General features: G+C 41.6%; 1 protein-coding gene across 2 annotated transcripts; it reads left to right on the top strand.

Annotated features, from left to right (window-relative positions):
* Window positions 1-49: 49 nt before the first annotated feature.
* On the top strand, window positions 50-24397 carry tfg (trafficking from ER to golgi regulator). 2 transcript variants are annotated; one of them, XM_049593611.1, is made up of 8 exons: window positions 50-202; window positions 2160-2373; window positions 2549-2632; window positions 7987-8133; window positions 10129-10296; window positions 10394-10540; window positions 22960-23040; window positions 23178-24397. In XM_049593611.1, exons 2-8 carry the CDS (start codon window positions 2190-2192, stop codon window positions 23579-23581), a joined length of 1215 nt encoding a protein of 404 aa, XP_049449568.1. In that variant the 5' UTR covers window positions 50-202; window positions 2160-2189; the 3' UTR covers window positions 23582-24397. The 2 variants fall into 2 exon arrangements, with proteins under 2 accessions (XP_049449568.1, XP_049449567.1); XM_049593610.1 differs by having other exon boundaries at window positions 22960-23055.
* The last annotated feature ends 309 nt before the right edge of the window (window positions 24398-24706 follow it).

Raw genomic sequence — 24706 nt, 5'->3', positions numbered from 1 at the left:
GTGAGTCAATCCATCACAATGCACTTTGCTCCAGACGATCTGCGCCTGCGCAGAATGAATGCCACGTACTGGTTGACGTTGACAGTGTTGGAAGACACTTCCTGATGCTGGCACCCGGGTCTAGCTAGGCTAGCTAACAGATTTGATTTTCACGGTTTGGAGAAACCTGTGAAACACAGCGTGGTCAAGTCGTCTGATTCGGGTAAAACACTGTCTTTTGTTTAGTGTCTTCGTACACAATTTAGTGTTTTATAGCCACACAGCAGCTTTTGTGTTTCAGTGTTTGAGTGCTATGTTGCTAGCTAGCTAGCTAGCTAGCTAAGTGGTTCGCTTGCTAGTTAGCAGCTACTAGTGGTAGTTCGCTACGTAGGGAGCTAACGATAGCTCGCCCAAACAGGTGTCGAGGATGATTCATAGGAAGTTACTTACAAAAATGAACACTGCTATTCTTCTCTGGTGCGAGTTTTATACAATACTGTTTTAATAAAATGTTAGTTAAGCTAACGTTAGCTCCGGTAAATTAAAGGTAGCTGTTACAAGTTAGACAGGAAACCGCTTTTGCCGAGCGATTGCTATAAAGTGAAAGTATAGCAAGCTATACTACTGTAGATCATGGAATTTTACAAATGGATATTACCTATGTTATTGCTTTTAATTCCACAGTCATAGTTTACATTGTCACCATTGACAGGTCAGTGATGAAACGGCCTAGCTAACGTTAGCAGTCACTAGATAGCTGTTTATGGGCCACTGACAGATATATGACTCTGCGTTTGAGGATCTGTTACAGTCAGCTTTAGCGTCACTTCAGTGACATTTTAAATGTTTAATTCCGGTGTACCAAACGTTTTACCAAACATCAGTGCATCCAGTCTCGGTAGAAATCAGTTTTATGTTGTCCCCATTTATCCTAAGTGTATGCTAAAGCGCTAGCTACCACACAATCCCTAGCATCCAGCCAATTATTCATCTGGCTAGGAAAGTCAAAGCCGTAGCATTTCTGGAATTAAATTCACAGTTGTTTTATTGTCCGGCCTAGAAAATCAGCAGGTAACGCCATAGTTAATCCAGCTGCTGACTACACACAATCAATGAGTGACGTTCATTTGTCACCAACTGATAAATGAATGAATGTAAATTGCAGTTACACAGATGTAGGATTGCAACTCAAACACAATCTGTGAGGTCAACCTGTCAAGCAGACAAATAACCACACATCATATTCCTCTAAAAGATCCTATAGACATAGTTGAAAGCTTTGATATTTTGGGTCAAAGTCTGTAGTAGCATAGAGTTGTCTTTGCCACCTCACAGGATGATGTTTGACCCTTAGACTTTGCACCTCAAGTGAATCTGTGATACTGACACTGCAGCCATAGGCATCATTCTTGATTGAATTACACTATATTCAGTATAGACTTCAGAAGACACATCACTGCCCTGCAGGGAGAGAGAGGCATTAAATAGCTTCAAAGTCCATTACATCAAGTGTTAAGTAAAGAGAAGCTCCCTCCCACTCTTTGTAATTGTCAAAGTGCCTTTCAAGGACGACAATAAAGATCAGTTACAGTAATGAGGAGCTGCTAATTTGAACTTAATGTCAGTGTTCTTGTTAATGCAGAAACCACATTTTAATCACAAGTAATCACTCAAAGCAGCCACTTCCCCTGACCTATTAACCTACTAATACAGACCCAGTCATACCTGAGGCCTCAGTTTGACTTTTACTTGGCTGTTTTGATGTTATTGTTTTATTTATTCACAAAGATGGATGTACAGATTATTGTAAATAATTCAGCTGTTTTAATACTGAGCAGGGGATCATCGTCATTATTAATTTAATCACTATATAGCAGCCCTGGTGGGGTGCAGCATGTTGACTTGCAAACAGTATTGTAAGTATAGTCAGTTGCCTTGATACTATGGATGCCTGACGTTATCTGTTACCTCCTTAACCAATTGTATAAATGATAGCTTTTCTTTTTTAGTAATAAACATGATTAAAGTTAGTCCAATTCAGCTGTTGCTAATTTCTCATACTCCGATAGGCCCTGATTAGCACTGAGAAAGCGTTAATGAAAGCTAGAATAACAGGCTTAGCTTGTCTGGCTTGTTCTGTAGTTGGCTGTTAAACTTACCTCTCCTCTGACCCTGTACAGTGGTGGGAGCAGAAGAGGTCGGACGGCACCATGAATGGCCAGCTGGACCTGAGCGGGAAGCTGATCATCAAAGCCCAGCTGGGCGACGACATCAGACGCATCCCCATCCACAATGAAGACATCACTTACGATGAGCTAGTGCTGATGATGCAGCGTGTCTTCAGGGGAAAGCTGCAGAGTAATGACGAGGTCACCATCAAATACAAGGATGAAGGTGAGTCAGGACACAGGCCAGCTTATTTTTTTATAAACCATAAAGTTTATGATACTGATAGTACTTACTTGACCAGGTCAGTTATTCACTTGACCATGTAATTCCAATGTTGTTTAGTGTCTTAACATATTATCAAACATATTATCATCGGGTCTCTCTCTTTTACCTTTCCTAGATGATGACCTCATCACCATCTTCGACAGCTCTGACCTCTCATTTGCCATCCAGTGCAGTAGAATACTCAAACTGACTTTATTTGGTAAGATATCAAAGCATTTCTTTACTATTTCCCCTTTATAGACATAGGCAGCCATGCTGTGTGTGAATCTTGTCTTGAGGAATCCAAACTTTAAGCCTGCAGATGTCCTAAATCATGTGATAGCGTCATCATGATAAACAGCACACCAAAATCTTTCACACCAGCTGTTACAGCAGCCAGTCACTGGAGGGCAGTCCAGCTTATGTTTTACACAACAAACCTCAGCTTTTCCTCTGTCCGAATGAAAGTTGCCTACACTCCCTTCTGACTAATTTAGGGAGGATTGTGTTTCTTAGAGATGGTTCAGCAAACAAACAAAGTAACAGGCAGTGGACTGATGTGTTAACAAAAGCCATTTGTGCCAGTTATACTGGTCCCTAATCTCAATCTTAAACATGGACCAGCCCAGCTAAATCCACAGTCAATCAGTAGCCCTGTAGCAACGTGACTTAAGGTGTAGGTCATAAAGAATTTAACATTCCAACAAAACAACCAGTTAGCCTTGCCCTAATGTGTCAGGGTGAGGCCTGCTTTTAGTTATAGTGTATACGTTGTGTTGAACATGCAGGTTTTGTGCAGAACTTACATACAGTACTTGCAGATAAGTTAGTATTGATTGATTAATACTTGACCAAGGTTATGATTTTCATCATTGCTTGAGTAGAAATACTTAAAATGGCATATACAGGAAATGCACATGCAGCTTTATGGGTAAGTGGTGTCTTCTGGCTTGTTTTATTACAAAACTTTAATAGAAACTTGATCTTGTCCAGACATTAGTATGTTAATTTTTCTTAAATTTGAGCTGTTAGTGGGGGTTTCCTTATCATAAGACAGACAAAATGCACTGTTAAATTGATTAAGTTTTGGTAACTTGCAGACTTTGTTGCCATGGAAGCAAAGAAGGCAGACACCAGTGCTAAATTAAAGATGACTCATATTCCATCCATTAATCAGCTGTACCCGCTTTTCCTTTGAAGTAGGGCCGGATGAAAATCAGATCACCTTTTTTTTTTTTTTTTACAAAATACCGTGATCGATATTGCAACAATACTTTAGGGTTGACTATTGGAGCTTTCACTAAATATTTGCACAAGATTTTTTTTCCGACTATGTTTATTGGGTATAATTACATGTAAACTGAGCCCCCCTTTCTCTGTAACACACCTCTTGTAAAGCAAAACAGATTTACAGAACAGAAAACTACATACAGGGAGAAAGAAAGAAAAGGTCTGGAGACCTGCCCAGGGTGCACCCCGCCTCTCGCCCAATGTCAGCTGAGATACGCTCCAGCCCCCCTGTGACCCTCAAGAGGATAAGTGGTTACGGAAAATGAATGAGTGAATGAAACAAGACAATCATACTCAGTCCAGAGCAATATGACAAGCCATACTATTAACACATGACAAAAACAGATTCAGGGTCTTTTCTAATGCATTAGGAGTGCCAGACTGAGTCGGCCTGATTACACATGAGATTCTTAAAATAAATATTCATATGTAATGTAGTTATAATGACTTAGTGGGTTAAGGCAAATAATAGAACAGCTGTAACAGTCTGCTAAGTTCGGAAAATGACATCACTTTACTGTAACGCAGCCTTTTAAACCACGAAAAGACAACACTTGCAATATGAGGTATCCATATAGGATGATATCTAGTTTCATATCACAGTATTGATATAATATTGATATGTTGTTGAAGCTGATCCGAGTTGATATTAAATTGTGCTGATCAGACATGCCATCTGGGACAGTTTTCTTTCATTCTTACTTTTCAATACATGTCCATAAAAGGCCTAATACACCACATGATCTGCGTCTGTAAATGTCAAAATACAACTTGATTTTTTTCACTGATTGTGTCTCCCAGCAGGCCGTTTCTACATTACATGTGTTTCTGTTATTGTTCATGAATTATTCTACGTCCTGTATATGTTATTAATTTAAAGGCAGGATGATGACCTAGTGTTTGGCTAATGGATAGTCTAAATTGTGTTCCTTCCTGCCAGGAAATAAAATTCTGGTAGAGAGTCACTAGTATGGGAATATAGGCATAAATAAAAGTCAGAGCTGAGTCAACACAATATTGCTATCAGCTGTGGAAGGCAAAACTTAAAACCATAGCACACCGTGGATGTGCATCCTACAAATTTAATAATCTTATCATGATTTGAACTTAAAATGGCCCAACGTGAATCTGTAATGACAACATGATGTTGTTTCTTGCACTCTGCTCCAACTCAGTCAGTCCTCGTGTTGCTGCTATTATTAGCCAGGGAGCTGTAAGATTTTTCTCTTTCTTACTTCCTTCTAATCAAATCTGAGTCCTGGCTCCTCATTTCGTGTCATGACCTCACGTGGACCTGATATTTGCGGACATGTGTCAAGACTCAAAACGAGCGAGAGTAGCTGGAATGTCGTGGCAGCCTGTGTCTCAGCGTAGCGCCTCATGACCCCGTGCATCTCTGTTCAGCATTATCCACTCAAACAGACAAACTTGTGTGAGAAAGGAATGTCCGGTGATCTCTTTTCTCACATCCATTTTTTTCGCAATGGAAATTTCACTCCTAGGTCAATTTGTAGTAGGAAAATAAAGGTTGAAAGGAGGTAGAGCGACACATGTGGTACAGGTCACATAGGGTCAATGAGTGTGAAGGCCTCTGTGCTGTGTTTCCTGCAGTCTGACAGTGTAATAACGGAACCTATTGGTTTGATTGTTGTGCTTTTATTTCATTAAGTAATCACAACAAACCAGCACCATTTTGCTCAGCATTCCCCAACTCCATTGTCAGCTGGCAGGATGTGATAATGAAGCTATTAATTCCTCTGTCAGCCCGGCGGCTGTTGTGAATAGCTTTGTGGATTCAAGCATGTGATACATGAATCTCGGGTATTTACAGTGTGGAGCCAACAGAATTGGGACAGGTCATTATTCATAATGTCCACGTACTTAGTGTAGAATTATCAGCTTTTCCAGACCAATGCACTGCAGAATTATGAGTATCCATTGTGTTTATTTTAAATTAGCAGATGTCACTGTATAATACAGTTTGTACTCATCATGACCTTATTATACATTTTGTCTGTCTACTTACCTGTAAATCATTACTTGACAGTTGAAAAAATACAGTGTGTCCTTTGCTTCTAATGCAGCCTCAATGTTATAAGATATAGTTTGGATGTTTGGGCATGGAGTTGTCTGAGATTCTTATCCACAGTCAGTTAATTACTTACAGTAGATGGTAGTCAGCATGCTCCCAGTTTGGAGAAGCAGGCAGGAGTACTACCTTGAAAGCTCGGCAATGCATTGCTGGGAGTTAGGGTCAGCAGGAAAATGTATTTTAGCCACTTAAAAAAATCAATATCAGTCTTAGTGGACCCTATTTGAGATTATTTTCATTGCTTTACGTTGCCTTCAGACTGCCAATTCCTTTGGCACTACATTTTTTCAACTGTACAACTTCCAAAATCCTACACGAGCAAAACTGTGCCAGATACTGTTGTACGGCACAGGTCAGCTGTTTGGGTCAGACTTTCAGCAGTTTATGGCAAAGACAACATATACAAGAACATTTTAAAAATGACTGATTGTGTCAGCAATAATGATATGCCATTAACTACACGCCCCCAGTTTGGAGAAGCAGGCAGGAGTACTGCCATGGATACTAAGCAAGGTACCGCTGTGGACAGGTGTTAACAGCAAAACGTTTTTTCGCCACTTACTAAAAGGCCTACCCCCAAAAAAGCACATCAATATCAGTCTAAGCGGGTGCTAAACTGAGAATAGTTTCACTGCTTTACCTTGTCGTCAGGCAGCCCTTTCCTTTGGCACTAGCGCAACTGTATTACACAGCAGGTCAGCTGTTTGGGTCAGATAGTGATGTTGTGCAATAAAACTGAAACTGAACTTGACTTTACTAAAGATTTCTAAGATGGTGCAAGCTTGTGTTTTAATGGGCTTTTCAAACAAAGAAATGAAAACAGCTGTGGCTAGTTACACTGAATAACTGAATATAGACATCAACACTCCAACCGCAAGACTGAGACAACTCAGCGTTTTGGAGAGAATGTTTTTCTCAAGAGGATTATTTGAAGCCCTGCCAAATGAGCGAGAGAGACACTTGTAGAAGAGCACTGCTGTGCCCAGCCATCAGGTTAAATTACGCTAAAAACCTACAAATAAATGAAGCGACTAACCAGACAACCAGTAAAGTGAGAAGGTCTGGCATCCTCAGATTCACACAGATCCTGAAGATGTGTTGTAACCACATCACAGTCATGGCAGCTGTAGATCTCTAGGTCCATGAGCATGAGCTTATAGTTTACATAGTTAGCTTGTGTTCTTTCTTTGCCTCCAGTTTCAACAGAAGTTTCACCTCTCTCTTTCAGCCTGTTCAGTCTCCCTCTGCACAAATTCTTCTCTATACTGGTTCACAAGGGTATCCTTTTATCCCCACAGTTAACGGCATATCGTCGTTGCTGACATTATCAGTCATTTTTTAAATTTTCTAGTGTATGTTGTCTTTTCCACAAACTGCTGACAGTCTGATGCAAACAGCTGACCTGCACCGTAAAACGGTATCTGGCACAGTTGCGCTCATATGTAGGAATCTGGAAGTTGTATGGTTGAGAAAATGTAGTGCCAAAGGAATCGGCAGTCTGGCGGCGAGGTAAAGCAATGAAAATATTCCCAAAATAGGGTCCACTAAGACTGATTTTGTTTTTGTTTTTTAAAGGTTAATATATTTTGCTGCTAACCCTAATTCACAGCAATGCATTGTTGAGCTTTCAAAGTGGTACTGCTGCCTGCTTCTCCAAACTGGGGGCATGCCCACTGCCATCTACTGTAGGTTATACACTGACTGTAGTGCAGTTCCGCTTCAAAAAATCCAAACTATCCCTTTAAGCCCACCTGCATCTCTGTGGTAGCATTTTCCTGCCACGTTTGGTTTGGTTTACCATCTGCTGAGCTGCTGATGCATTTATGCACGTTCTGACCCAGATATTACTTGGAACTCATGGCTATAACTCAGATCTAGACCACGATCTATGTCATCACGCAGTTCAAATTCACGACAACATCGCCCCAAGTGGGAAATGATCATAACTAATGAGATCCAGACTCAGTAATGGGCAAGAAAGCCCCATTAATAAAGTTATGAACCAGGGAATTGTTGTCTTCTGTGAAAGCGTTCAGGAGTGAAGTTCTATCTGTCACCCTCCTCGAGATCTAACACACAAATGGAGACGGCTGTGCGGAGGTAGAGGAATGTCTGACTTTGTTCAATCTCCCAAAACAAATAAGAATTTGTTAAATTTGCTCACTTGTCTCTTCGTCTCTCGTTATCCGCAGTGAATGGTCAGCCACGGCCTTTGGAGTCCAGTCAGGTGAAGTACCTGCGCAGGGAGCTCATTGAGCTCAGGAATAAAGTCAACAACCTCCTGGACAGCTTGGAGCCCCCCACAGAGCCTGGTTTGGCCGCTACAGCACCAGACAGTGGTAAGCACCCCCACACACGAGCACACACGTTAGATCTAATCTGACAAATCAGCCAATATTAGCTTATTGCTTATATCAGTTTGTACATGTTGTTGCTATGTATCAAGGAATTACATTGCAGAAACAAAGTTTGAGGGACTTTACTGTAGAAACTGTGTCACCTTTTAATTGTTGTCCACCAGAGAGCACCGATGAGTTGATTTTTCAGCTGTAAAGTGTCCTACTTAATATGTATCTTGGTCAAAATTTAAAAAGAAAAACTAATCTGATGGATCCATGTTAAGATTGTTTATGTTATGACAATTTATCATTGTCACATTTTTCAAAATGTAAAATATCGATATCAGGTATCAGCCTTAAAATCCAGTGTCCGTCGGCTTAAAATACGATAATAAATTTTACTCTTTGTGATTTCTGGAGTCATTTCCTACAGTGCTCATGTGCACACCTGCTCTTTGAATTGTTGAAACATGAGAACGACGTAAGCGGGATAATGTACAGCAAGTAGGTCATTATTGGAAGCCAAGTCCTGACAGGGTGATACAGGACGCTCACGCAAAGTGTAGGGGTCTTGAATCATCCTCACATAAACTAGTCGGATCCACACACAACATTCTGCCCCATTAGACAATGCCATATGTTCACACATACACACAATCCAGGTGGTTTGATTTCTCTTTGTTTGTTTTTCTAAATCACAAATTGTCTGTTAGGTCTCTTAACACCACTGATGGGAATCGCACGGCCTCTTTAACAAATAACACTTGTTCATAATTCCACATGCCGGCTGCCAGAATCGTAAGATCTGTATCCCACAGGGATGCTGGCACCAGACTGAGACACTTTATAAGGGTCAGTCATTGTTAGAATAATTTAACAACTTGTTTTCACATGGAGATTTGTCTGGCGTTATGCACTGCGTTTGTAGCTTTAATTATGAACTGTGCACATACTGGTTCAGTCCAGTTTGGTTGTAGTCACACACATGCTGATCTCGTGCAGAAAAAGGCCCTTCCCGAAGCATTTATGCGAGGAACATGTGTCGTCATGTTACAGTGTGGTAGTAGGCTGCTGTAGTAAAAGTGATTTTGTGCTGTCGTTTATGATTCTCTCTGAGCTGTAACTTTTAATTTGGCCCTATTCTTAAAAAGTACATAATCATATTTGTGATTTGGCTGGAATCAAGGATGAGAATAAACATTGGTGATGTGTAATTTGCAGTTTGGCCTCATGCTGAGACAAACAGGTGGAGTATAATCAAGGTCTTTTATGAGGCTTTGGCAGTGTTCATATTAAAAACCCTTAAATCGTCATACTTGTTGTGCTACATGTTTGTGTTAATGGTGTTATAACAAATCTTCTTTTACTTATATATAGTTGAGTCAAAATGTTGTGTACATGCATTGCATGGTCCCCACATTTTGGCTGTGTTCAGATGGCAGGCAAATCAGATTTGTTATTTGCAAGTGATCAGGTCAGACTTGTGTGTCCATGCATCACCAACCTATGAGCATGGGTTGCTGTGGTGACAAGGCGGTATCAGTAACTACATAGCCACCCTAGTGACATGGATTTCCAACACATGAGAAATGGAGGCTAATAGCAACACTGACTGTTTTCAACATGGAAAATGGTTATGGGTTTATTTTACAAAGTCTCAAAAAACACACCGCAGTTCAAGGCTGGATCACAAAGCTTTTGAAAGGGATACGATCACACCGAAGCCCTCGTTGGGACTGTACGAAGGTTAGCGTTAGCTTCTGGGCACATTTAAGCCAGTCTCTGTCATGCAGGATTGAAATCACATTTCAGACCACCTCCAAATGCGGTTTGGATCCATGTTGCAAAAATTGCATTTCATGTGGTTTCTTGCTGTCTAGACTTTCTAAAATCAGTTTGGATATGCCAAAACACGAATTTGGGCTGGCGGTCTCAACAAGGCCGGTGTCTTCTTCTCTGCTGCTTTTTCATCTCTGCTGTGGCTGTTGTTTCTAGAATCAGTGGATGGACGTGAAGGCAAAGTGGTGGTGGCGGACCCCACAGTTAAACAGGCCACTCCAGTCAGTGCAGCCAGCATGTCCGCCTTCGACCCATTAAAAAACCAGGACGAGGTCAGCAAGAATGTTATCTCCGCTTTTGGCCTGAGCGAGGACCAGGCCCCAGGTATTGCACCGTATCCAACCCTACCCAATCCATATTGGTTATGTAAATGATGTAAATAATGTAAATAATTCCCATCTCCTCTGTGCCATCTGAGTAGCTCCCCCAGCGGTTGCACCAGAAGAGCGCTCAGGAACCCCTGACAGCATTGCCTCCTCCTCGTCTGCAGCCCCCCAGCCAGTGGTGCCCCCCCAACCACAGGCCCCCTATGCTGGAGTACAGCAGGGACCCCCAGCCGGCATGGACGGTAAGACCTGTGCACACACTTACAATATCCTCCAAGAAATCCTATATACACACATGCCATATTTATTACAGCGCAACTGGTGACTATTCAAACAGACACACACTGAGGCATATTTGTGTGGAAAGAATGCATTATGGGATAATATCCTAATGACCACAGGGAGGAGGAGATCCTGCAGTATGGGTGGTTAAGCAATTACATTCTCTTTTACAGTGGTGCCGTTATGTGGGATGTTTTTCCAATATTATCACCAATATAGCCTCGTAAAAATGTCACCCCCTGTTGTTTAGCAAGTTTGAATGTGTTGCCCTAAACGACCAGTTCGAGCTCTTTCGTTTTCCGATGAGTACTTCTGCCTGGGATGGGATCTTATAAACCTGAGGTAGGAAGAATAAAAATAAAAACGTATCCCCTGACGAGTCTTTGCGGGTATGATTTGATTTACAGGCCAGGTAATTACTCTTAGGGCTATATTTTGGCCAGGGAAAAAAAAAAACTGGCATGGCTGTTTTCACAGCGGTGTCTTGACCTCTAACCTCAAGATATCCGAATGAAGAAGGTTTTATTGGTAATGGGATTCCCCTCTTTACCGACATGCCTACTTTATGCTGGTCCCGTGCAGTTTTTGGCGAAAACATGCAGTTTTTGTGCACGCAGTATAAATGTGATATATTTGCCTACTCTAAAAATGTTGTTTTAAAATATTTATGGTGTGCCTAAACAGTCTTGTTATTGACTAAACTGGGTATGACTGGAAAGCTGAGACTCTTGTGGATTCAATGAGCCTAGTTTTATTCATGTGTGATGATGATAGCCCCACAGTAGTGATTTCATTGCAGTGAGACCATTTTTGAAACTTGACATCACTGTATAAAGTGACCTATTGTAACCTCTAGGATTATCACAGCCTCATGGAACTTTACAAACACAAACTACAGGCCCCAGACATTCAAAGAATGCATGGCTTTATATGCAGGTATATTGACAATAAGGGAGTTAAGAGACACATTTAAGCATGGGAATGGCTGTTATTTACTTCTATCATAATGTTCTAAGTCCTCACACACTCTAAACTTTTAAAGTTTGAATAGGCACCTAACCAAAACACATTTATCACTGATTTATGACTAGGCTAGGAAAATTTAACACAAAGTGCTAAACTGCAACTCAAATTAATCGTCAGGTTCCCTGCTTTCAGATGATGTATATCACATCTATGTGGTATATACTGTTGACCTGCTATCTCCATAAATATCCCCTGCCCCCCTATACAAAAGAAAAAAGAAATGCATCAGTGATGGGTCTCAGAGAGTTCAAGCCAGGGGTGTCAAACTCATTGTAGTTCATCAACCACATACGTCTGTGCGCCGTGCCAGTAAAACCATTACATAATAACCCATAAATAACAACCCCTTCAAAATGTTCCCTTTTTTGTGTAAAAAGAATACAAGTACGTTCTGAAATTGTTCAAAACAAATGATGAACAGCCTGCGATATCCTTAGAAAACTATGTGCAAATACAACAGTCCATCTGCTACTCACTTTTATTAAATGTGCATTTTTTTTCATAATGTTCCACTCCCACTAAAGTGGAAGCTGTTGGAGAAGCAGGTTGAGTCATCCCCTGCCTGACAATCCATATACAAATCTGAAGTTTTGTCAGTGCCTTAGCGACAAGGCTCCACCCATGTTGATTTGATGAAGATTGAAGTCTGATACAGATTCGTTTGTACTGAAGCTGTTGGTTGACAATATCTTGCAGAATGTTAAATATCTTTAAGTAGGACCACAGTATGTATTCATTATTTCAGAGAGCTGTATTTTGGTCAGGGTGGAAAAGCCTCTGAGGCAGCATTTTACATGAAGTATCTACTCACTGTTTAAATTGCTCCAGAAACCTGGCACCTCTCAGCCTTAATAAGGCGAAAGGCGACGTTTAGAGAGCAAGCCCAAATAAGCAACTCCACTTTAGGAACAAGCCCAGAAAAAAGCAACCCGACTACCAATATTTGTAAGCGACTTTACAAGAAACAAGCCCAAAGTCGCGACTAATAAGCGGACCTGGCAACACTGCGACTTGTCCTCCTCATTTCTTCCGTCCTCCTGCGTGCTGACGTGGGACGTATCCTGCCTCTCATTGGCTGATGCTCTTTGTCAGTTGTGTCAGACTTCTTCAGTTTTCTAGCACACCAGATATCCAGTCCCACTTTCAGACAAGGGGGCGACTTTCTCGTAGGCTTGTTCACACAGGAGGACTTGTCGTGGCAGACTATCTGCCGACTCACCTCCGACCCAAGGTGGCTCTCAAGATCCTCTGCGACGTCAAAATCACGGTGAAAATCGTGTAATGTGAACTAGGCTTAACACTCCACCACCCAGACAGATATGTTACTCCCCTCTCAGGTTGCTGTGCATCGTCTCAGAGTCGTGGTCCACTCACACAGTACAGCAGTAAAAACCATAAAAAGAAATCAAAATCTATGACAGTAAAACGTATAAAATTATAGACACTGAAGTATTATAATTTTTTTATGTTCGTATGAGTTTATTCCTGTCAGTACAGCACATTCACACAGGCTCGTTATGCAAAATGACCCCCTTTCCTTTTCTTCATAACTGTGACTAAAGGATTTACTCCAGGACTATGAGCAGTCACCGCTGCAGTCGTCATCGTCCTGCTGTGTGTGAGAAGTAATTTCATGCCTCGCTTGACTGTGTCCACTCTGAAAACAATTACACGATCAAGTATAATTTCATATTTGTGTAACAGACTCGGATCAAAGAATACACCAGACCCTGCTATGCTACCTTTGTTTAGTTAGCTGTGTTGTTTTATTCCTGACTAGATTACAGATCTAATATCCTGTCAGTGATTAGATTAGATGAAATGTTAACAGAGTGGTAGAGTATTGTTCTGTTATGAGGAGAGCAAACTCCAAAGAAAATGTAAAAATTAAAGCACATACTTCAGTTAGAGGAACATATTGAGGAGGAAAATAGTTAGGATGAGTTCACAGACTTGTTGACAGTTTGCTGCATGTTCTGTTAGCACGTGCATGTTCCTTGTTTTGGGGGAATCACATCCCTCCTGCTGTTGCAGCAGAAAAGATACTTGAGTCTCACCACTGTGGAATCTTAATCAACACTCTGTAAACAAGAGTATCCATGGATTTGGGGTTTATCTTACTCAGCAGAGACTTTATCAAAGCCCTCCCCCCTGTGCGATCTTTGACACGGACCAACCCAAGGCCAGGATGAAGATAAATGAACAAAGGATGTGGCAGCGTGTTGGCAAAAACAAACCTGACTTATTTTACTTCATTCTCAGCACAGTACCATTCTGGGAAATCATCCTCTGTGCCAATCTTGTGTGTCCATTTCCCTTATCCAACTATGTCTGTTAGCATGAGGGAATTCTCTGGCTGTTTCTCGTGTTGTTATGAAGAAAGGCCCAGACAGGTGCAGCCACAGAGGTTAGGCATATTGTATTGTTGACGCTGTTAGTGGACCAGATTGTTTTCAGCTTGTGGTTTGGCCCCGCTGGATTTGGAGACCACTGGAGCAAAGGAGATGCCTCCTCCTTGCACCCTGTGAGAGCTGGAGCATGTTCACAGAGCGGTCACACTGCTGACTCCTGACTGACCACACCTGCAACACAGAGGATCAGCTCACATGTGGTATAACTTTCATTTAACTGGTGGTTTGTGGTTTGGCCTGGTGGCGCTGCAGAGCCTGGCCATAGGGCTCAATAAGAGTTTAGTTGATCCAGATGAAGACTTGTTCAGTCAGGGGGTTTACCAGCTGGTGTACTGAGGGAATGCTTGTGCTCATTGGAGCTGTGAGGATATATTGGGGGTATATATATATATATATATATATATATATATATATATATATATATATATATATATATATATTTTAATTTTATATACTTTATTAATCCCCCTGAGGGGAAATTCAGTTTTTTTCACTCCGTTGTCATTAACACACAGGTCCGATTGACACACACATGCACAAACAGGCTCTATACATGCACAATGTGGAGAGATGTCAGAGTGAGGGTGCCTTGCTCAAGGGTACCTCAGCAGTGCCCAGGAGGTGAACTGGCACCTCTCCAGCCACCAGTCCACGCTCCATATTTGGTCCAGATGGGGACTCGAACAGGCGACCCTCCGGTTCCCAACCCAAGTCCGTATGGGATGGACTTGGGTTGGACTGAGCTACTGCCGCCCATGGCTTAATATCGACGATTTCAAACACAAGTACACAAATCAGCTTTGTTATAACTGACAGCATTCATAGACAAAGAACTTGTCTTTATCTGGACACATTTTCCCCACAAATACATCATGCTAATGTTATTAGCACGAGACTATGGCATTTTACATTGTATAAATTAGCCTAGTGGCTAGCAAACTATTCCTCTTCTCATATGAAGCCAGGGACAACAGCAACATTTAACAAAGGTAACGTTACAAAATTCAGGTCCATTACAACTCACAAGGTTCACTGACAAAACAACGGTGTTCTACTAAACACGTTCTTCCAAACAAATACAACATGGTAACGTTATTAGCACAAGCCTATGGCATTTTAAATTGTATAAATTAGCCTAGCGACGTGCAGAGATTTCCTCTGCTCATATGAAGCCAGGATAAATCACACACAAGATTTAAAATGCTATATTTGTGGAGGCTTTATTGTCTTCACAATTTATTGTTTCTTATCTGTGAATTTAAAGTAAATACAAGCTGCGTTTCCACTGAGGGAAATGATTTCAGCTTACAAAAATAGACAGGAGGTCTGCGTCGCTGCGACGTGTAGTTACATTTCTGGGGAGGTGCACGTCAGGCTACGGCTTAGGGTACAGCGTCGATTCGATGCAGAAGTATGAATCCCTGCGATAGATTGTTGTTACAGTCTGTAAATAGTTCCATTTATAACTGAACTAAAAGTGAAACTCATCTGTTCTCTCTTCAAAGCCAGTCTCCATTGACACAAAGTAATTTTGACTCGATAGGAGCTGCTGGTCTTTCACCGCCTCCTTCAGTTAGTTTGTTTGTGTAATTGTGTGACTTTGGTGTTTGAGAGCCAGAGTTCGGATTCCTCAATAAAACACAGACCCCTATAACTTCAGTTCACCAAGAATTTGATCTGTTTTTGCCTTCTTGATTCACCAGAGGTAAGCAGGAAATACAAAGTTTTCTTTACAAGTTAAATGTAACACAGGATGAGTAATTGATACACAAATGGCTGTTTGGGGGGGTTGCAGCTTTCCTGACCTGAAGCTGCACTTTGACCTCACTATGCAGGCAAAAAATGTAATTTCCCCACTGAGATCAGTGAAGTTTTGTGATCACACACATTGGCAGCTCTTGCTAGATACCGTCTTGTAATCCTGTAGCAGGTCATTCGATACATCTCGAAACCTGATGTGGCAACGGACAGTCCATCCATTCCTTACAGTTTCCCTTCTTCGTCTCTTTTCTGACTTCCAATTCTGCAGATGGTTGGCACACACAGACAATGAACTAGATCCTGCCCAGCCTCCTCTCCCACTCGAGCCTTTCCTCACATTATTGCCTTCTCTGGCTGCAGACTGTTTGTCAGTATGACAGCCTCGAGGCAAATCAGAACAGCCAGTCAATGCACGAGAATTTATAAAAGGCAATACATAAGATTGGATGCCAACTGAGCATGTGTGGCCTTTTAAAGCTAGCCTTAAGCTCACATTTCAGTGCAAGCCCAGTTTACTTGGTACCATAAGAATGCTCCTAACAAGATCCATAAGCAGATGGTACAGATTTCAACCTGTTGTCTGTCAGATGCTGACAGACTCTTGGCAATAATTAACATCTGTGCAAGACAGAGAGAAACTGTAAACACGTGTTTGCAGCAACTGCTCACATATTTGCTCGAGGCTCTTTATCAGGTGGGCAGACATGCGTTTGGTGTGATATGTTTATTTAAAAATAGGACCTTGTTCTCATGACTCCATCTTGAGGCATGCTTGGAGTGCAGCAGAACTACAGCCAAATGCATCTTTGTTCCAATGAACATAATTTTCCCAACTTGGGGTTTTCTGCTGAAGCACTGCAGCTCTGTCTTTAGTGAGCCTCCAGTCATTTCTTTGTCCCGTGAGCTCTCAGCAGGCTCGTAGCTGACCTCTTGGCTACACCGGAGTGAAATGAACTCCCCAGGCCAAAGGGTCTGACGGCGCCACATCCTTCCATCATTCTTATATAACACCCCTGATGGATTACAGACCGGGGAGAACAGGAGGAGATGCCAATTTAACACACATGCCTTCTCATACAATGAAGACCGCGATGTTCATGTTAAAGGTGCTGTCAGTGAGATAACAGATGGTTGCCACATCACTACAGTGCTTATAAAAAGACACTGAAGAGGTACATTGTTTCAAGCTAAATATTTAGTTGTCAAGTGTCTACCAGTGCAAGTAATATGACTTGTTTTCTGACTGCTGGTTCATTGAGCTTCAGCTGCAAAGACAGTTTTCTTCAGGACAATAATTCAGTGGTTACTGTGCTTCTTTCGACCATTTTACACTGCCTGTTGTAGGCCGTAATGACACGCCAATATTCCACCTCGCTTTTTTAGATGTAAAGTACGGTCTCGGAATGGGGGGACAGAGTTTTTTCACCTTTAACCCTTTGAAACCTGAACAAATTGGCTTCATTTCTTTCAAGAACATGGAAATAAACTTGAAAAGAGATGACCCAAAAATTAGCAAAAAATAGTAAAAAGTACAAGAAAATTACCTAAAAAAAAAATATATATATATGTAAATAAATAAATAAAAATAAAAAAAGAACAGTACAAAAACACAAATAAATAATGAAATGATTTGAATAAAAAAAGTTAAAAAAAAAAACATTCTGTAGTATAATTTTCAGTGCATTTTCGTGATAATGATAAATATAGCTTATTTATTATTCAATGCGTTTTCTTTATTTTCATGACTGTTTACATTGTAGATTCTCACTGAAGGCATCAAAACTATGAATGAACATGTGGAGTTATGTACTTAACAAAAAAAGGTGAAATAACTGAAAACATGTTTTATATTCTAGTTTCTTCAAAATAGCCACCCTTTGCTCTGATTACTGCTTTGCACACTCTTGGCATTCTCTCCATGAGCTTCAAGAGGTAGTCACCTGAAATGGTTTTCCAACAGTCTTGAAGGAGTTCCCAGAGGTGTTTAGCACTTGTTGGCCCCTTTGCCTTTACTCTGCGGTCCAGCTCACCCCAAACCATCTCGATTGGGTTCAGGTCCGGTGACTGTGGAGGCCAGGTCATCTGCCGCAGCACTCCATCACTCTCCTTCTTGGTCAAATAGCCCTTACACAGCCTGGAGGTGTGTTTGGGGTCATTGTCCTGTTGAAAAATAAATGATCGTCAACTAACGCATAAACCGGATGGGATGGCATGTCGCTGCAGGATGCTGTGGTAGCCATGCTGGTTCAGTGTGCCTTCAATTTTGAATAAATCCCCAACAGTGTCACCAGCAAAACACCCCACACCATCACACCTCCTCCTCCATGCTTCACAGTGGGAACCAGGCATGTGGAATCCATCCGTTCACCTTTTCTCGTCTCACAAAGACACGGCGGTTGGAACCAAAGATCTCAAATTTGGACTCATCAGACCAAAGCACAGATTTCCACTGGTCTAATGTCCATTCCTTGTGTTTCTTGGCCCAAACAAATCTCTTCTGCTTGTTGCCTCTCCTTAGCAGTGGTTTCCTAGCAGCTATTTGACCATGAAGGCCTGATTCGCACAGTCTCCTCTTAACAGTTGTTCTAGAGATGGGTCTGCTGCTAGAACTCTGTGTGGCATTCATCTGGTCTCTGATCTGAGCTGCTGTTAACTTGCGATTTCTGAGGCTGGTGACTCGGATGAACTTATCCTCAGAAGCAGAGGTGACTCTTGGTCTTCCTTTCCTGGGTCGGTCCTCATGTGTGCCAGTTTCGTTGTAGCGCTTGATGGTTTTGCGACTCCACTTGGGGACACATTTAAAGTTTTTGCAATTTTCCGGACTGACTGACCTTCATTTCTTAAAGTAATGATGGCCACTCGTTTTTCTTTAGTTAGCTGATTGGTTCTTGCCATAATATGAATTTTAACAGTTGTCCAATAGGGATGTCGGCTGTGTATTAACCTGACTTCTGCACAACACAAGTGATGGTCCCAACCCCATTGATAAAGCAAGAAATTCCACTAATTAACCCTGATAAGGCACACCTGTGAAGTGGAAACCATTTCAGGTGACTACCTCTTGAAGCTCATGGAGAGAATGCCAAGAGTGTGCAAAGCAGTAATCAGAGCAAAGGGTGGCTATTTTGAAGAAACTAGAATATAAAACATGTTTTCAGTTATTTCACCTTTTTTTGTAAAGTACATAACTCCACATGTGTTCATTCATAGTTTTGATGCCTTCAGTGAGAATCTACAATGTAAATAGTCATGAAAATAAAGAAAACGCATTGAATGAGAAGGTGCGTCCAAACTTTTGGCCTGTACTGTATGTATATATATATATATATATATATATGTATATATATATAAAGCAAAGGCGGCATTATGAAGGGACTCCATAGCGGCTCTCTTGCACATTTTCTGTGTAAAAAGGGCTTTTGAATGTTTTGAATTATCAGATACAAAAAAACAGGGTTACTTCTGTGTGCATTAAATTTCCCTGACAGTACATAATTTGATAGGAGTCTCTTTTCAGCTTCACTTTGTTGAGACTCTCAAGGATTGTAAAGTGTCATGTCAGCCCTCCCAAAGAGTGGAAAATCAGCACCAGTTTTACCAGCGCTTGAAAAACCAGTGAACCCTGGTGTGGCCCTTTTTCATTATGCCCTCTCTCTTTGTGTATTTTTTATGTGTCGTCACACCGATTTATATGCCAGGCAGGAGATTTGGGAGAAAAAATTGGGCCTTGTTAAGGGAGAACACCAGTTTGCCAAGTCTTTGCTTGTCTGCCGAACAGTCAGGCGTTCAATGGAAAACTTGATGAGCAAATTTAGAATAACAAGGAAAAATAGTTTCCATGTTTTTCAGATGTAGAAAAGATGTGTGACAGCATCACTGTCAACAAAGATACTACTGATTACTTGTCATGCTTTTCAAACGTGTTAATAAGTATTAAAATGCTGCAGGCGTCTTTTGATGTAAAAAGGCCTTTTAAGGCACAACACCGAGACAACCGGAGCCGTCGAGATAGTGGTGTCCATCCTACACATGTGCACGTATGTAGTGTGGACCGGTGAAGTCATTGTTAATAAAAGTGCAGCAGGAAGTCACTGTCTGCAAAAAAAAAGACATGTCTGCTGGTGCAGAGGACGACTCCTCCTTGTCTGTGTGCCTATAGTACCTTGATAGTCAACACATATGGCAACCTCAGTTTTGATCCTTAACTTTGTGTATGTGTGTGTTTGTGTCTACCCGGGCACCTGCCTGCTGTTCTCTAGCTCGAAGACAAATTTTACTGTAAAGTCCCACAGAGAGAGACGTCTGTGGGTACTGGGCTTTTAGCTACAAATAGTTGTATCAAAGCGGTTGCAGCTGTTTTTACTGAAGCAGTCGTGTGTTATTCTGTCCAGATGCACAGGTGTTTCCTTGAAGATACAGAGACCCCATTTACACTTACTTACTTCATGCATCACAGATCGCTGTCTGATGGCAAAAAAAGCTGTAAATGCAACCAAGACGCATTCGTGAAGATGAATTTACCATCCCATTGAATTCAAGACAGATGTTAAGAGGGTATAAATACAACTGTCTCTCCAGGATGTATACACAATCTCATTCCTCCTAACTGTAACTACAAAAATACGTGGTTTATGTAAGAGCCTTGACAGCAGGCCGCTTATCAAGGTAGACCAGCCTGCCGATCAGTTCTGATTACAAATAGATCAAATTTGATACCTGATGAAAAAACACTGCACTTACCTGTTGGCAAAATGTAGATTAATTTAACTCCTGTAATAACAGTACTCCCACAGAAAACCTACCTCTGCGCAGGACCACATATCCTTTATATTTACTCGCAGTGCTTGAATCTTAAATTTGGTTATAGATGATCTAGAAAAGGTCTTCAAAAGCATTAAATGAAGTGTCTGATACCTGTAGACACCCTGAATAGCCAATCACAACATGCGTTATTGATGATTAAAGCCCTCCTTCATATATACTGCTCTTGTTGAAGGCTTGTATATGATTAGACTACTTTTGTAATAGAGCAAAAACATATTTTGTGGCAAATGAACATATGTAGAGAGAATATTAGCCCAGGGAAATATCTGGCCTCCTAAAAGTAGCATTGGAAAAAAAAGCACACACACAATTGTAAAGAACGCTCTGTATTGGATAGTTGTTAGCCAGCTATCTGCTGTTACCACCTGTTGACTGTTAATTAAAGTTCTGAAATCCAGAAGGCAGATTTGGCATTTACCAAACAGCCTCACGTGCAGTGCTGCCACTTTGGAGTAGGACTGACATTGATTAGACTTGACCCTGACTCATGTAGGGATGGGCGATAAGGAGAAAATCAAATATGTTTGTCAAAGATATTTCTGACCAAATATTTCTACTGGACTGTTGGTGCTTTCCCTAAATATTTACACAATGCGATTTTTGATACATAATCATCTGTAATGTGGATATAATAACTAAGTGGGTAAAGGCAAATAACAGTCTGGTACGTTCAGAAAATTACTTCACTTTACTGTAACGCAGCCTGTAAAACCAGACAAACACAACATTTACTATGTGACAGTATCCAAAATCTAAGACGATATTTAGCTCGTTATGATATCAATATAATATCATTTTATTGCTCATCCCTGGATTCATGTGTGGCCAAGTGTTAGTTGAAGTGTATTAAATTACGTCTGGATAGAAGACATTTGAAAGTGTAAATAGGGTCATAGATTTAATAAATAATGACTCAATTAGATATTAGATATCTTGTTGCCTCACAGCGACTTAGATCCTTAGATTCTGTCTGTGAATGAGTACGGTGACATTTTATTTATGCATGCACCCTCCTCATTTCTCATAGCCTTGATTCAGTGTACCATGCATCTCTACGTTTTATTACAAATGCAAAGTCACTCATTCATCACTGCATTCTTTATGATTTGGTGGGTTGGCCACTCACAGACAACAGCACTGGTATATTTTTATCTGTAAAGCAATATTGGGCAAACTTCCAGCCGACCTCTGCACCCTTCTGTGTGTCAGCTCTGGTAGTTACCAGCTACGCTTATCCAGGTGGTTGCTTTTTATATCCATTGATGAATTTAAGGGCATCATACAGAATGTGGTGACGGACATGTGCTTGTTTTTCTTGAGAGGCCGCTGTGTTTGATTAGTTGTTGTTTTATTGTGGATTTTTGTATTATATTTTGTATTTCTTGCATTTTAAATGTGCTCTTATTGGCTGCTACCTCACTTGTAAAAGAGGTTTTCAGTCTCAATGGGACTTCCTGGTTAGAGGTTAAGTAAATAAAAAATAAAATAAAAAGATCCTTCTTTTTTCCCATGCCTCTGCACCAGCGATAGCCGCAGCCAGAGGCATTACGTTTTGGGATTGTCTGCCCATCCCATTCTCATGAGCGCAATATCTCAGGAACACCTTGAGGAAATTTTTTGTCAAATATTGGCACGAACGTCCACTTGATGAACTGATTCAATTTCAGAGGTCAAAGTCAAGGTCACTGTTACTTCATCTGTTTCATGAAGATGAATGCAATATCTCAAGAACACCTTGAGGGAATTTCTTCAAATTTGGCATCAGTGTCCACTTGGACTCAGTCATGAACTGATTAGAATTTGATGGTCTAAGGTCAAGGTTACTGTGACCTCACAAAACATTTTTTTTGGTCAAAATTGAAGAATTCATATACTAATTATGACATAATTTCTCAGATGTCTAATAGAATAAAAATGATGACATTTTATACCCAAAAGGTCAAAGGTCAACTTCACTGTGACATCATAATATTCAGCAAAAAAAACTTTTCCTGCCATTACTCGACATCATAACTCAGGAACAGCAGGGGACATGTTTTGATAAAATGCTGACTCGGTGACTTTAATCTTGTGTGTCCACCTTGAAGCTCTGCTAGTTGTATACATCCTCTCTGCTGTCGGAGGGAAGATGTGTGTGAAGCATCCATGTTTTAGAATGTGTAGCTTTGTGGCAACATTCATGTTTGAAGCATTGTCTGCTGTGATGGCGACATATGAGCCTGGACAGACATTGATGTAAACTGTTACTGCAGCGTGGAGGCATACAGTACAATCACAAGACAATACTTCTAGTCTTGGTTCTATCTGTGTACTGATATGTGCTGACAGTTCTTGTCTCTCTCTCTCTCTCTCTTCAGGTCAGGTGTATCAGCAGTACCAGGCTCCAGGTGGATACCCGCCACAGCAGCCAGGTGCCCCACCTCAGCAGCAGCAGTACGGTATGCAGTACTCTGGTAAGATTTAAAATGGTCAGGGTTTGACAAGACAAAAGGTAGCTGCTGTGCTGTGAAATAAGGTGCTCTTTTTCATCTCTAGCATGAATTAAATACGCTCCTTCCCTCCTCTGTCTCTGCAGGATACAGCTCTCAGCCCGGAGCCCCTCAGCCTGGCCCACCACAGCCTCAGCCGCAGCAGCAGTTTCAGAACTACGCTCCTCCCTCCTCCCAGGCTCCAGCCTCCGGTCCAGCTCCAGCTCCAGGCTTCCAGGGTGGCCAGCAGCAGCCCCATCCATCTCAGGGAGCCCAGCAGTATCCACCAGGAGCCTTCAACCCCCAAAACTATACCTCCCAGGCCTCCCAGCCTGCAAACTACAGCCTGCCACCCAGCTCCCAGCCCGCCTCAGGGTACCAACCCCGCCCAGGATACACCCCGCCTCCAGGCAACACTGTCACCCCTCCACCAGGAGCTGCTAACCCGTATGCCCGTAACCGCCCCCCTTACGGTCAGGGCTACACTCAGCCAGGCCCTGGGTACCGGTAAAAGAGGATAGCGGATATTACTGACCCCCCCTCCCGTGTATGTCTCCAACTGTTTGGAGAGGGTGCAGGAAACATGGTTTACTGCTCTGCATCCCCCCAGTACAAATATCAAATCCAGATATGAAACAAGCAAACCCCCCCCCCAGTCTGATGGTTAGTGTTTGTATGCTGTCTCTTCAACACAACACTCTGCCCTGACCCTGGTGTATTCTCCTTGTGTTACTTTCCTCTCTTCTTCAGTCACCTCCACCTCTGTCTGCTCTGCCCTCTCGTGTCTGTAAAATGTAACCAGTCTGTATGCACACACCTGGGAGACCAAAACAGGCTGTTTCACAAACTGTTTGTTCTTTTCCTGGTAACGCTTCATTTTGCGAGTGAGATCAGCATCTGCATTCTGCATTTGTGTGTCGATGACAAACATCTCAGCCGCTTGTGTTGAGTCTACTATGTCTGGATGCATTTATAAGACACTACCTTAATGAAAAGTTACCCCCCTTTGTCGTTTTGTTTTGTCGTTTTCTTGATTTGATCAATTTCACCACCGTGTCGGTATTAATGATGTGTCAATGAAACTGCTCCGTGTTGGGAACACTAGCTAAGTGATGGCTTATGGGAGGTGTAGATCCCAGTGTCATGAAGAAGACTTCTTTTGTTTAGCTAATTATATCATTTCCAGTAAGGCTTGCTATTCCTCTCTTTATCTTTCTCTTATCACTGGTTTTTACTAATAAATCAACTCCACCTTCAAGTGAGATTAGTTGTTCATGTATAAACTGTAACATTTTTTTTCTTGAACCTAATAAATGATTAAGACCCAGTCGGAGTCCTTCGTTTTGTTTTGGTTCTGTGTTCCTCCTGGCTCGCACGTTGTCTTGCCATCTTTCTCTTAACACTCCGTCTCACTTTGTGGTTTCTGAGTTCATGTCTCTTGTTAAGTTTGGCTTCTCTCTTCCTCTTCTCCCTCCACCCAGATTTGGAAAACTGTAGTAATGCTGGTATTTCTATTTTGTTTTTCCTGCCTGTGGGTTGTGGTTGGCAGGGACATGTGGCAAGGGAGTGTGCGGTTGGTATTTCATGTCAAACTGTCTCGTTGAGTGAGAGGAATTGAGCGCACAGGGTTTATTAA

Source organism: Epinephelus fuscoguttatus, linkage group LG13 (genome assembly GCF_011397635.1).
Source record: "Epinephelus fuscoguttatus linkage group LG13, E.fuscoguttatus.final_Chr_v1".
NCBI classification, from domain to species: Eukaryota; Metazoa; Chordata; class Actinopteri; order Perciformes; family Serranidae; genus Epinephelus; species Epinephelus fuscoguttatus.
Note: the sequence above shows the minus strand (reverse complement) of the source record. Positions and strands in the feature narration are given on the sequence as shown.